General features: G+C 39.9%; 1 protein-coding gene across 1 annotated transcript; it reads right to left on the bottom strand.

Moving 5' to 3' along the window:
- Positions 1 to 4,917: 4,917 nt before the first annotated feature.
- cnpy3 (canopy FGF signaling regulator 3) lies at positions 4,918 to 9,599 on the bottom strand. The gene is made up of 6 exons (XM_069672641.1): positions 9,370 to 9,599; positions 8,479 to 8,605; positions 7,752 to 7,848; positions 5,961 to 6,083; positions 5,513 to 5,630; positions 4,918 to 5,369 (listed from the first exon to the last, which is right to left on the bottom strand). The coding sequence occupies exons 1-6, from the start codon at positions 9,473 to 9,475 to the stop codon at positions 5,089 to 5,091; spliced, it is 852 nt and encodes a 283-aa protein (XP_069528742.1). The 5' UTR covers positions 9,476 to 9,599; the 3' UTR covers positions 4,918 to 5,088.
- Positions 9,600 to 14,852: the final 5,253 nt, after the last annotated feature.

Below are 14,852 nucleotides of genomic sequence, written 5' to 3'. Positions count from 1 at the left end.
TTGGTCAGTTCAGACGAAGGTGAAATAAAACCGTCCGTTAGAACAATAACAGGGTGACACCTACAGGCTGACTGAAGTACTGCACGGATCACCTGCTCTGATGTCCCTTTGAAACTGTCTCTCAATAAAACACCCCTGTCTTAACGTTTTACCTGCCTATCTCTACAATTAGGAAATAAATACAATGAAATACATTATTATATATGAAGCTATAAATAAATCAATAAAAAAAGCTTTAAGTAGCTGCACTTTCACCTCCTAAAATATGCTTAGTTTTTTACACTTTCCACACACGAACATCCCTTAACCTTTTCCTTTCATTAACTGTACACAGACTTGAATAAAACTGATGATCTGTGGTTTTATAATCTTCGTTTAGTGCTGGAGCTTCTCAGGAGGAACCGACCCAGTGCACTCCTAAAAAGTGGTTAGTGTGGAAAGTTATTTTATTATCTGTATAAACCCATCATTGTCAAGACATTTTTTTTTATAACTACAGCCTTTACTAGTGTTTGTTTATCTGCTTTTTTTGTAACAGAGCATCTTTTGTGTTTATAATTCTCTCAGTTTCACGAGCAGTGGACATGTCTCTTTAACTGAAAGAGATAACTCTTAGTGTAGCGCGTTGTGTGTGTGTGTGTGTGTGAGTTGTGTCTTATTCCTGGTTTCGTCTCTCCATACATCTCTGGTGGGAGGGACTAAGATGCAAGTGAGGGATGCAATTTAAGAGACTCTCCTGACGTAGATTGCACTCGTGCCCCTTCAGTGTTTTTCTTTGAGGCCTTTAGTGTTTCTTTTTAGTGTTACTTTGCTGTTTCTGAGTTTGGTGAATAGCCTTTGAATTTGGAAAGAAAGATCTTTTATATATTTCTACTGTTTTATTGCTTTACCTGCCTTTTGAGTTCTGCCTGTTTAATCACTTATTTGCATTTATTCGTGTTGACCTTTTGTGTTTGCATTGTGTTCATGCCTCTTGTTGTATTCTTTAGACTTCTCTCTGTTTGTCCTCACTGTTGAGTGTGTATTCTGTTATGTCCCCGAGTTCCTGCTTATGCTTCGTGTGTCAAAGCACTTTGTAAACATCTGTTTATAAAGGTGCTATATAAATAAAGTTATTATTTTTGCTGGGTTTTATTTTATCGTTACTCTCCCCATCCTCTAACCATCTTTGTGGAACATGAGCTGTTGCAAGTCTTAAACTCTGCCGCCCTCTAGTGGTCCGAAGTGCACATTCCATCCATGCTGTAACTTGAGTTACAGATTTAAAAGGACAATATGATGAAGATTTAATGTTTTGATTGTGTTGTTGTAAAGTACGACGGAGTATTAGGGCCACATTAAAGGAAAAAAAATTACAACAAGTCATAATATTACGTGAATAAAGTCGTAATTTCAGGCCATGGTTAGCCTGTATCTTATTTTGAAGGGTAATATCAAAAGAGCAGCCAGTCGCCTGTGCTAAAATGACTAAAATCACGAGTCATTTTCAAATAAAATCACTTTTCAGAGTCCTGATAGTTATGATAAAGTGATGCTGGTGTTCCAAAACATTAAATATTTCATATTTGTGAAACCTATACTAATGTATTGATATATAGCTGTTTGGTGTGCTTGCACATTACTAGGCAGGAGATCTCGCATGTTCTCGCGAGGAACATGTATGCTATGCTTCCATGCTACAAATACAATAAATACAGCTCCGGCTCAAGTTGTGTTAAGCCTCCTGTGCAATCATTTACAAGCAGAACTTGTTCACTGTGAAGTTATACTTCACATGTTCCTCATTTTAGTGCAGGCGGCTGCTGCTCTTCTGATATTTATAACATTTAGGCTATCAGTAGTCTAAAATGACAACTAATAAAGTAACGACTTTATTCTCGTAATATTATGATTTTATTCTCGTAAAATTGCGATTTTATTGTCTTAATATTACGACTTTATTCTCATAAAATTACGCCTTTATTCTCATAATAGAACATTTTTTTCTAGTAAAATTACGACTTTATTCTCGTAAAATTATGACTTTATTCTCGTAAAATTACAACTTTATTATAGTAATATTATTACTTTATTCTCTTAAAATTACGACTTTATTCTCAAAATCTGATCCTTTAATGTGGCCCTAATACTCCGTCGTAGTAAAGGACTTTAAGTCTGTAGCAGAAATTTAGAGATTTAAATTGTGATGAAAGTTACCTGGAGAAGATTGTATAAAAACAATAAGACATTAAAGGTAAAATAAGTTGGATTCGTTTCTTGCATTTCGTCAGCAACACATTCAAACCTGGCCCCTCCTCCTGAGCGCTTTGTCACCAGCTCACTCTCACTCTCTCATGCGAGAACACGCCCACCCCGCCAAGCTAACACCAACCCCATCACGGTTACCTTTGCGCCAGCATGCTAACCTCTGGTTAGCTTGTCCTACCCGGTTTGAGGGACCTACCTGTCCAACAGAAAGAAGGCCAACTTCGCTCTTTCGCCATGTTCGCCGTCTGAATGGGGCCCAGTTGCTAATTTGAACCACTCCCACACTCAGCTACATGCTGTGATTGGCTCAGGGAACCACAACAGCGCCCTTCCTGAAAACGTCCCGTGCAAAGCAAAACAGAACAGATGCAGAGGGACGGGTCTCACAAGGGTCTGCACACACACTCACCAACACACATGTATAGAGGCCCATAAGTGATGATTTATATATATTTGTGAAAGTCTATATTTTATTTTCTAGGAAAATCCTATTTATTATACCTTTAAGATCAAATATAAAACAACACATAACACATGAAATGTTGGTCGAGTTTTCAAACCTGTTTATTCCACTGACGTGTTCAGCTTGTGGTTTCAAAAGCGACTCCAACACAACACAGCCAGCATTTAACTTCAGAGTACAAACCTGTAAAAACACACACACAAACACACACACACACCTTCATCGTCTGCTTTGGAGTCAACACGCACACTCACGCACGCACACCCACATTAAATAGCAGCTTTTACAGCACACACGAGCAGAGACGAAACAATAATGAACCATTAAAAAGATCAAAGAATCAAAAACATAAATCACATTTCAAAATAAAAGTACCTCATGTTTCACTCGTTAAAGGGGAAGTTCACTGAAATAATGTGTCTGCATCATTTTAAAGGTCAGAAAACATTTGGTTCTTTACAGTGTTAAAAACAGTCTGAGGAAAAGCAATGATCTCATCAGCATCAGTGTTTGTTTGATATAGAAAGGTCGAGCGTTTAACCGTCTCCGGCAACAATCTGAGGTCGTTACAAATTAAAACAAAAGATTAAAAAGTCTCACATGGAATTAAAATGACTTTTAACAACAGCAGAAATGAAACAAAGAAACATATTCACATTATGAGGAGATCAAATCTTCAGCTACAAGCTTACACGAGAAAGAAAGAAAGAAAAGCCCCTTGTACGTCCGGAGCTTTGAAGATGTTCTCTGTAATTATCTGAGGTTTAGACGATGCGTTGGTTGGAATAGTAGATGTTTTTAGATGACAGTTTTGGGGGATTTCCAGAGAGGAGCTACACACTGCAGAGTCACGGTCGTCTTTTTTTCCTGTTTTTGAAGGCTAACATTACGAGCTGCTACACAGGTTTTTGATGGTGGTTGCAGTTGCTGCATTAGCCAAAGTGTTTCACCAATAAATCTACACTTTAAAATCAACATTAAGGTTGCTCTTGCGGTGGGAGAGTACCTGTTTTAAAGTAGAAGTTGGGTCTTCTCGACACTCTGATTCACACTCATTTTTGGGGCCATTTTTGCTTTTAATGATAGGACAGCTGAAGCTGAAGGAAGATGACGTAGCAAAGAGCCGAGGACGGGAGTGGAACCTGCGGCTGCTGTGTCAAGGACTGTATCCTCTGTATTTAGGGGGAGGCTGCTCTACCAACTGAGCTACATTAGCGGCCCTGAAAAAAGATCTTTAATGATTTCATTGGCAAAATATTTACCTGAAAAAACCTCAGTTTAAGGTCAAACATTCTCAGAGTACCCACCGTTTTTTTATGATTTTTTTTTTGTCTGTGTAAGAGTCGAATTCAAAAGATATTCTATTTCAATTTTAAAAAATCTAAAAGCAAATCGTCTTTTTTTAGAGGCCGGTAACAGGTTTGTTGTTCAATTCTGCTGACAACACATTAAAAACTACTACGTTTTTTAATGGAATGATTTTTCTAATAATCCTTCCAGCACTGTTGCTTTTGTGCTTCTTTTTAGTTATAAGTAGGGATGCACGATATTGGACACTTGAGAACATCAAGTCTCCCCTGTAGTGGAACTGATATCATGCCTGCTCTTTTATTGTAGTGACCAAAAACTGCTGCAACACAGACATCTTGCAACCTTATAGGCATCACTCACGTTTCTGAGCGCACTTGAATGCAGCATCCCCTCGAAACACGGCAGTGAGGGAGACATGCCCGGACTTGTTTACTGCAGCTACTACATCAGTGATCGCCCGACGGACTCTTTTTATCGTGTGTGCGTCCGTGAATATGTGAGTTAGTTTTGCACTGATGATTATGTTTAGCCGCGAGTGTATTTTCGTGTTTGATGTTGTTAAATCGGTAAAATGACGAATGTGAGCTAACTGTTAGCTTGTTAAGAGGTGTGAAAGTTGTTTAACTTCTATTAATGGCTGGAGTTTCTGTGACCTTTAAATCTTTATTTGTATATTATTGATAACTTTGCGCAGGCAGAATCACCGAGCATTTAGGAAGAATTAAAGCGTTGTTTTAGCGGCAGAAAAATATCTGCCGCTGCCGATATCCCTGCATCCCTAGTTATAAGCCCAATTTAAACAACAGTGTTAGTCTGTTTATAAAGCGTCGGATCAACAGCAGTTAACTTAGAGAATGAAATGTAATCATAACTCTTGGAAACAATTGGCTTAAGTATGAAAAGCAACACTCAAGTAGTGATGAACTGAAACAAAGTGAAACCTGTATGAGATGTGTTTTAAACCGTGTAACAGTTCGAGATCCGAGTTCTGACGACCGCTGCAGACGCGTAAAGAAGCTGCTGTTACTAAGAGTTTACTTTCATCACAGGTGGAGGAGGATAGCGGCTCACAGCTCCGTCTTCTGCCCCGACAGAGGCATCTGAGGCTGGATCTCCTCATCCGATGACGCCCCTCCTCTGTCCGTCTTCTCCACCGGAGCTTTGCTCTTTTTCTTCTTCTTCACCTTCTTCTCCTTCTTCTTCTTGGCAGTCTTCTCTCCCTCCGAGCCGCCGTCTCCTCCCTCCTCTCCCTTTTTCGCTCCCTTCTTCTTTTTCTTCTTCTTCTTGTCCTCCGCGATGGCCGCCTGGTCTCCCTTCTTCTTCCTCGACCAGTCTTCTTTCAGGCAGGCTGCAGGGGGCAAACGTGAGGAGAGAAGGACGAGTGAACGGTGCAGCAATTAACGAGATAAACATGAAAAATGAAATAAAGGAAGACATATAAGAAGTGTGTGTGTGTGTGTGTGTGTGTGTGTGTGTGTGTGTGTGTGTTACCTGTGTCCTGTCCTTTGAGAACGTGTTTCTCACACAGGTAGGTGGTCAGGTCCTCCTCCTGGCTCCCCTTGTACCAGTCCTCTATCACGTCCTCATACTTCTCCACCAACACGTCACACTGACACACGCACACGTTAGAACAAGAGTCAGTCGTGTAGTTTTTGTGACTGTGCAGAATTTACATCATAAATCAGAATCCCTTTTTACTCTGAACTCTTCATAAATGTATAAAAAGATTTGAAAGAATTTATTAAAAGATTTGGAAAAAAAACATTAAAAGGTTGAAATACAAGCGAGCATTTGTGATTTAAAGCTCGACTGTTGACCGTTTCAGACCGTAAACTTGTGATTTATTATTCTAAATTAGTAAAAAAGCAGAATAAAATGAATCTACTTTAAGAATTCAGAGATCTAACTGCTTTCAGTGACTTCAGTGAGTGTAAATCACCTGTTTTTTAAGGTCGGCGACCTCTGCAGACGTCTCGTTCCACAGCTCGAAGGGGATGTCCATCACCACGTTCACGCCTTTATTCACCAGACCGTGGAGGGTGGAGAACGTCTCTGACATGCCCTGCAGAGGGACACAGGGAAGTAGCAGTGATGTCACACGGGACGTGACCTGTGCTAGTAGTATCTTTATTCATGTTTATTGAATGTGGATAAATGTGATGTGAGGGATTTAAATGCTACAAAAGAAATGCGCAGCAGACATTTAGAGACATTACCCCACACCAGGGATGTGCACTTTAACTTTAACCGAGTTTTGGACCTGGTTAATACTACCAGTTAAACGGTTAAATAAAATGTGTCTTTCTTAAAAAAATATATACATATGTTTGGGAAGCACATGTTTTGTTGACGTTCGCTGAGCCTGAGAGGAGAGCAAAATGAAAAAGCAGCATGTGGGACGATTTCACCCGCAACGACGACGACAGTGTTTTCTTTTTCACAGAGGAAGAGACGAGCCGCCAAAGAGGAACTTGAGGAACTCTCTGCTGCTGTCAGGGTTCCCGCTCTTTTAAAGAAATTGTTTTCCAGGACCTTTCCGGAACATTTTCCTGATGAAGTGTCTCAAGCCCCTTTTACACTGCCAGTTCAAGGCGGGATTATTACACTTGTTATGTTCTGTCTTCTGTGTAAAACACACAGAGTCGGAATGGTCGTTCATTAAGCCCACATCTATCCAAGTTACACCTGAAAGAACATAGCAACATATTGAAAAAACAAAAGATTGTAATATTCAAGTGTCATACTTTTCTATCGTCTTTCAGTTGGTTAGAAAGTGTCTCAATGCGGCAATCTTATATCGCTCGCAGGACTCGATAGCGAAGGTGACAGCTGTGGGAGCCTCGACTGGAGCTGAGGCGTCAAACTACCGGCTAGCTGACATCATATGTCATCAAGTGATTTTAAGTCAAAAGATCCGGTGTTTTAGTTGCGTGCTAACGGAAATTAGCATCGCGATCACGATAAATTAACTTTACAAACAATCCATTTTACTTCACATGCTTAACATAAAATGACACTTTACATTGCTAACAATCTGCTGCTTCAACACTAACCAGCTACGGCAACCTCAAAGGGTCAAAACTCAGAAACAGAATGGGTTTAAAAATACAGCCACGACTAGGAGGGGACATTGCGTGCCAGGTGAGGGCAAACCGGTCATACTGCACAGCTCATCCAACCAGCAGTCAAGTTTCAAACAAAAATACGCGCCTCGGGTTTATGTATGCAATCTGAGTGAGGGGCTATTTCAACGATATTTGGTCATTTTAATCAATTTCCAGGTGTTTCCAGGACTGGAAAACTAGTCTCTAAATTTCCAGGTTGTGGAGGATTAAACGTGCGTTTCCTTAATCTGTTTTTGTTCTCATTTTAATCTTGTCGGTTAAGAGTGTTGGTTAACCAGTGAAAAAAAACATTTTAAATGCACATTTTTTCCTCTAATTGAAGTGACAAATGAAGATGATTTTACATGTGTTTGGGTCTGTACAAAGACACTGTATGTGTTACAGGGCTTCATTAAAATGTTTTTGAGTTTCATTAATCATCATCAATAAGCCACATCGTCTTGGATCAATTTAAACATACTTAACATCAAAGCGTAGCGATCAAGGGAAATCACAGCACCACATGTTTGAAGATAACACACACACACACACACACACACACACACACACACACACACACACACACACACACACACACACACACACACGCACGCACGCAGACTGACCTTGGCGAAGCGGTTACTTCCAGTTCTCTCCTTGTGCAGGTTGTACTCTAACAGCCTCTGACACACATTTTCTACGACCTCAATGAATCTCAGGTCTCTGTGGAGAGAGAGAGAGAGAGAGAGAGAGAGAGGGAGACAGAGACAGAGCCTTTAGACCTGTTCTGACAGCACTGTTGTTTTGAGCAGACGTGTTTATATTTGACTATTTTAAGTTTGTCCCAGAGCTCAGTGCTTTTATTTTGAAGCTTTTTCTGATGCTCTTTGAGTTGTAATTTTTTTCTTTTTTTTCTTCTGCTCCTCAAAGCAAAGGGATGACAAAGGGTGGGATATTCTTTGTACATCAGGAGGTTAATGTTCATATAGAGCATGTTTCACTCACTTTAAACAACAGCTGAAGGTTTGAAACTCATCTGTCTGCTGGATTTCAAAGGGTATCATTATACTAAATTTGTACGGCTCAACGGCTGAGTTGTTATCACACCCCCGCCAGCACCTGCTCAGCAGCTTCCCTGTTCTATTAAAAGTTCGTCCACAGGAACTGAGACCTGACCAAGTTCCTGTCCCCTGCTGCCTGACTGACAGTGAGAGAGAGAAAGATCTAGAAATGAGCCAGGAAACCTCCACAGACTGCAGGGTGGAGGTTTAAGATAATGATTTTCTGCTTTGTGATACTGTGATATTTCAAGTAAAATCAGCACAAAGAGAAAAGAAACAAACTAAAACGTACGACTTCACGTATTTGATTGGCGGCGCCCCCTTGCTGTCGATGAAGCGGTAGTTCCTGTCGATGACTTCCTTCGTCTTCCCCGTCTCATCGAACGCAGACTTCATCTCGATGCTGACAAACTTACACACTGCAGAGGGAGACAGGGAGAGACAAACATTAAAATAACATATTTTAATGAGAACACAAGATATGTCAACGATAAGGTTTAGATTATTTAGAACCAAAATCAACAACTGAAAAACGTCTCAGAATAAAACTTGGTTCCATACCTAATAAAAGACAAATATAAGAGATGTGCATCAAAATATGTAGTTTATTACTAAGCATTTAAAAAAAATTATATAAATATAACACTGGTCCCAAAAATACAGTATCAGTTGGACTGAAACTATCATTATGTTTATTTATTTAATACATTAAATAAACATTTTTACGAAACAATATGTCAGAACTTCACCTGATACAGCTTCACAAATTAAATGTCCTGCCTTTTATGTTGTGTATAACAGATTAATATACATTTACTGACGCTACTAGCTTGTTGAACAAATACAGCATCTTTAAATGGTCAGTTTTGGATTTTCTACACTTTGCAGAGCAAATTGAAGCCTCAACAACAAGTAAAGTATATTTAGACCTGCCTTTTACTCCAAAAGAGATACATAATATTAAATGTAAAACATTTGCCCCTAAAATGTAGCTAATAAAGGATGTTTATGATAAGTGTGGCTAAACAGGATGTAAACAATGCTTACAGTGGTTAGCAGCTAGGCCTTTTCTCGAAGTAAACCTCAAGATAGGGAAATTACACCGACATTTATTAATTCTGTGGTCCTCTGGAGGTCCTTGAATCTGTTTTGGGAACCAAATGCTGCTAACAGAAACAGTTACCTTCACATTTGTCAGGAAGATTAACCCACTCATCGTCCCCTCCAGTCTTTGCCGCCCCGACCGACGAAACTATCAAGAAAAACGACAAATATCCCGCTGAAACCATCTCTCCGGCTCCGTATGACTCTTTGTCTTCTTCTAAAAGTCGATTTTTTCCTTAAAAGGCCTACAAAGGACTGTTATCTTTCGGTTCCCACATCCTCCTCTGTTCATCACAGCTGCAAAGTCTGAAAGCCATCACTTCCGCTTTGGGCGCGACGCACGCTCAGCTCTGGACCAATCACATAGGAAGAAGTGGCAGCGGCTGGACCAATAAGAGGCAGAGGAGGGCCAGAGGGGGGTAGAATTAAAGAGGTATCACTCTGTGCCTATTTCATGATACAACCAAACCTGAAGTGTACTTTTTATTCCTTTTCACCGTAACCTGTTATTTAGATTATTACAACAGGTATTATATATTATTTTTAAAAATCAGTTGAGGTCTTTTAAACTTAATCTAATAGTCATAGTGATGCAGGTTTTTTTAAAAACAATTATTGTTTGGACAAGGTAACAGTAATTGTGGGGTCAAGCATCACAGCAGCATTTTGTTATTTTGGCATTTTCTACTGTAATTTTGCAATTCTGTAGCTATGTTAAAAAAAAATCATACACCTACACAGCCTATTGAACATGACTTAGAGACACAGCGATGCTTACAGTGAAGTGGGAGGTGGCAGTATGAGGAACAGGCCAATACAAACTCACCAGAATGCAAGAAAATCTAGTGTTTGATGCTCAGATTTTTTTGTGGAAGTACCCTGCACACCCCATGTAATATTTGTCCACCCTAAATGTGGGAGCAATACCTAAACCCCTGGTGAGAACAAAGGGGCCATTGATTTACTGCTGAGTGGTTCCTTCTGATCATAGACCATCTCGGTCTTCGGTGTTACAAGTTGTATTGCAATTATTCATTCCATCCAACAGAGGGGGCCATGCACATGTTTAAGGCGCAGTCCTAACTGGTTATGCAACATTGAACTGGAAACAAATGTGTGTTTGTGTGCATTCCTGTGTGTTTGTGCTGCAGTGTCAGCATTACATCTGTTCAGAGAAGACCCAACAGTTATCCGATGTCTGATATGTCAAGGCCGTTTTTTGCCGATAATGACAAGTCTGCTGACATTTGATTGGCTTGAGGTCAATTAGCATGATTATCAAGCAAATACCTACTCTACACTACAAGTGTTCTTATTTATCTTTCACTAAATTAAGATTCAAAAACTCTCAGTTGTCAAAGATTCCTCTGTTGACCATCCATAGAAGACCACCCACCTTATTTTTTTTCCTTCACCACCACCAGTTTAGAGATGCTGTCCATGGCTCCTTGGGAGGGATTTCTAATTGGCTGCTAATTACTGATTTTCTGCTCCATTAATCCATCTAATTGACAGGGTCAATTTCAATTTCTCTCAATCCAATAAAGCATGCATTCTTGTTAAAGGGGGATTCTGGTATTTAAAACCTGGCCTGTATTTGATAAATATTTTGGGGTCTAGAGACTAATAAATGTTTGGAATAGCTCCAGTAGATTGCTTCAGTCAGGAGCGAAGAAAAAGGCTGTAATGGCTGTAACTTAGTCCAAAGTACGTCCACTAAAAGTTCTTGTTGGTACAAGCAACAGGCTCAGATTGTTATTCTAAGTGTCTGACAGCATTACAGAAAGGATCCCTCCAGAGATAGACCTTTTTGTTACAGAGGAAGATGATTTTTGTTTGAGCAGACACAGACGTCTCGTTGAGTTGGAGAGAAGAGTTTGTAGTGCTGATGTACGGAAAGTGTAGCATAGCAGGTCAGATGCTAAGAACAAGAATCCGAGCCTGTCAAGCAATTTTGATGGATATACTTTGATCAGGCCCATTTGCCTCCAAGGATTAACCAGTTACAGCTAATTTCGCAGCTGCCAGCTTTGGCCAACTACCAACCGCTACCACTTTTTATACTTTATCATTCAGACCCAAAAACATGTAAGAATGGGATCTGGGTATCATTTAGTTCAGTTTAAGTGTACTTAGAAGCAACAAAACTTACTTGCTTCTTAACAATAAAAATGGTCCATCACTGTGGTCATTGCTGTCGTCCTCTTATTGGAGGGTAAAGAGCTCCCGGACATCGTCTTATGCCCAATTAGCTGACATTTCTGGCTGCTGTAGGTTAGCTGGGTAATGTGTCAACTTATTCTTCCTTGAGATAGTAGCTAACTGTTGGTGGGATGCCGAATAAAACCCTTAAAAACTCCCCTAATTACACACACATTGCACAGTATTTTTGTAAAAGTCCGAGGAATTTAAGGATTATTCATAGTTTTTCAGAGGACCGAAATATGTGCCCTGAGGAACTCCTTCACACACACACAGTTCATAAACTCTTCCATATCCTCAGTAGCAGTGTAACATATGTGTGTAAGAATAAACTGTGATTCTATGTGCTTTGTTTAGCTGCATTTATGAGTGTGTGTGAGGGAGAGAAACAGAGAGAGAGAGACAGAGAGAGAGAGAGAGAAAGATGGAAAAAAGCAAAGTGTTCCACAGTAAGATAAGAGTGTTTCTCAGTAGTTCAATAATAGTCCGGTTTTTCTGAGAGGTGCTTCAGTATACTGCTGCCTGCCAAAAGGACAGCCAGCTCCTCATTCCACTGCGCACACACACACAGATCACTGTGTGTCTCATAGCAGAACTTGACACTGAGTTGGTGGAGGGGAGGTTGATGTAGAGAGGGAGAAAGAGAGAGAGAGAGAGAGAGAGAGAGTGAGATGAAAGCCGGTTTTTATTCAGCAGTGCAGCCCACACAACGGCCAAGCGAGGGACTTTGTTAAAAACTCTCATCGCTCTCCATTTCTCTCTCTCCATGCTCTCCTTTTCAGCTGTTCCTTGAATAAAAAAATAATGCATTCAGATTACATAGCAGGTTGTTGAAAAGCTCTCCTGCTCTCGACACATACAGTATAAAAGAGGAAAAAAAGAGCAGCTTTTTAATACGAATATGCGCTCAAACACATGTACACAAACACTAACTGAAACAATGATTCTAACCTGATCACTAAAAGCATCACAGGCAGGAGAGAGAATAGAGGGGACTTTCATAAGAGGCTTTGTATTTAAACAAAAAGGCTTTTATCTAAAACTCACATTGAAATCAGAGTTGGCGTTTTCACAAAACCCACGAAAAATGTCTCTTTGGTCATCTATTCTTTACTTTTTTTTGTTCACATTTACATAAATTCAAAGTTTCAGGGGGAAATGTACGAGAGAAATTAGCTTTTTGTAGACCTTACCAGCCAATATGGGTGCTTTTAACAAAATGTTAAAGCCCCGCCCCCTTTTGGGGGACAGAAAAGTACGGATCACAGAGATGTCAATGTAACTTTAGGTGCGATTATAATTTTGACAAGTATGTTTCCAATTTGTGTTAAACAATCATGGAATAACAATTATATTGCGACCTTACCTGAGCGTTAATAACTGTTTAACCTAAGCTATAGGCTGAGCTCTAGTTACACATCGCTGATGCACGTTTAAGCTAACTATCTAGCTAGCTTGCATCCATAGAGCTCCCTCATTGGGGTTCATATGTTTTGTTTTTGTTTTACAAAAAATACACACCAACTTTTTGGCATTTCCTGTCTCTCTCTCTGTTTATGTCAAAATTTAATTATTTTCCCAAGAAGGGGGCACAGATTTGGCGATGCTGGTCCGGTCAGTTCTGGTGCTGCACACATGGAGGTTTTTAGCCAAGTTTCAATCCAAAGGTTGGGCAAATTTGGAGAGAGAATGGTCATAAATAAGTGTTTCCATTTAACATTGTTGTGCAAAATATTAGGAGCTGCTTTGACAAGGTTTGACAGCTGGTGGCACTTCTTCTCCAGTTGGGTGCTGTTAATCAATTGAAGACGAACAAGGCACAATATAATGAGGTTACAACTGGAGCGCCAATCAAACCTCAAAGGTAAGAAAACCATGCGGAACACCTGATATGAATAGTTCTGGCAAGAAAATCATTAATTATGGACGGTCAATTTGTTGCCTTATGTTATGATTGTTATATTTCTTAGGTTGTAGGTAGCTAGCTTATTAACAAACTATAGCCTTTTTGGGATGTGTCCTGCTGACTTGATGTTTCCAGATGACCCAATCCTCACACGATGGTAATACATGATTTGAAACAAGACCATATGTTCCAGCGCAGTACATACAAAACTCCACTAAGAACTCCCACTGCTTACATAAAGAGTATTCACTGCAGTTGACCTGATTTACACGGATCCAGCCTATATTTAACATTAGAAACCACATCCTCACAGTTTTATGGTGAGCAGGTTTCTTACAAGTCGCTGCTCTCGCTCCGTCAGAGGAGACAGTCAGGCTTCTCAGACTGAGTCTCAAATTGTGTCTAAAAATAACCCGAGCTGCAGAGCTGGAGCAGACAAAGCAAGTGTTCCTGTTAAAAGTCACTTTTTTCAGCGCCAATTTAATTTTATAGCAACACTTTATAGACAAGTAGCAGGTGTCTGGGTGTCGAGACGTGGGAGGATTCTTTTAAATGATGGGAGCATTGGAGGGCGATGCTACGGGCGACGGTTCACCTCCGAAAGGTGAACAAGGGTTTATGTAAAACACTAACATCACTTTTTTTCTCTCCTCATGCTGTTCAACATTATTCTGGGAACAAAACGTGAAATAAAGAGTCCAAACAGAGCCAGGTTTTCTAAGGATGCCTTTATTAAAGAGTCAACAACGTGCGCTAGCCGTCCGGTTCTAGAAAAATAACACAGTCATACATTCATCCATGTGGAAATCCCAAAAAAAACTAAGAAAAACAAGGACAGGTTTTTATTCTTAAAGCTCAAAATCTCTTTAGAAGGTGAGAGGGGAACCTGAATGATATCATATAGTAGGTGTATTGTGTGTATGTTTGTTACCGTGTGTGCATGTGTGAGGAGTAGCCGTGCCAAATTACCTCTGTTTGTTGGATTTTTACGACCTTCTAGAATCAAAATGACATCAGTTGTGATTTTATTTTTGATCCTTAACAAGCTGACATTGTCTGTTCTGGCCTCTGGACCAGAGAAGTTCCATTTTTATGCTTTTACTTGGGATTTATATTTGTTGAATCATTGTTTTTTTGCGTCACGTCCTTGTACCTAAAAGACAGAAAAGGTTGGTTAAAAATGACAACCAAAAGGACATCTGCCAAGGAGAGTGCGTCGTACCAGACAAACAAGTGGTTGATGTGGTGAAGTGGTGGCAATTGGGTGGTTAGGTTTAGGCACTAAACTACTATTAGATATATACGGTTTGGGGTTAAAAAAGTTAGTTAGTTATATCAGTTAAGATGCATGAATGCACACTGGAAACAGACATTGGTCTCCATGTTGAAAGCCTTGTGTTTCAACCATAGACTGCATATAAGAAGTGGACGTAGCCACCTGGTCTTAAAAGTGC

The sequence above is a fragment of the Semicossyphus pulcher genome, unplaced genomic scaffold, assembly GCF_022749685.1.
Source record: "Semicossyphus pulcher isolate SPU_LCO1_2020_fin unplaced genomic scaffold, fSemPul1.0.p SCAF_21, whole genome shotgun sequence".
Taxonomy (NCBI): Eukaryota; Metazoa; Chordata; class Actinopteri; order Labriformes; family Labridae; genus Semicossyphus; species Semicossyphus pulcher.
Note: the sequence above shows the minus strand (reverse complement) of the source record. Positions and strands in the feature narration are given on the sequence as shown.

Coding starts and splice junctions, on each gene's coding strand:
- cnpy3 (XM_069672641.1), bottom strand. CDS start 9,475: ATGGTTTCAGCGGGATATTTGTCGTTTTTCTTGATAGTTTCGTCGGTC. Junction 8,606..9,369: donor TCTTCCTGACAAATGTGAAG/GTAACTGTTTCT, acceptor CTCCCTCTGCAG/TGTGTAAGTTTGTCAGCATC. Junction 5,370..5,512: donor TCTCAAAGGACAGGACACAG/GTAACACACACA, acceptor TGCCCCCTGCAG/CCTGCCTGAAAGAAGACTGG.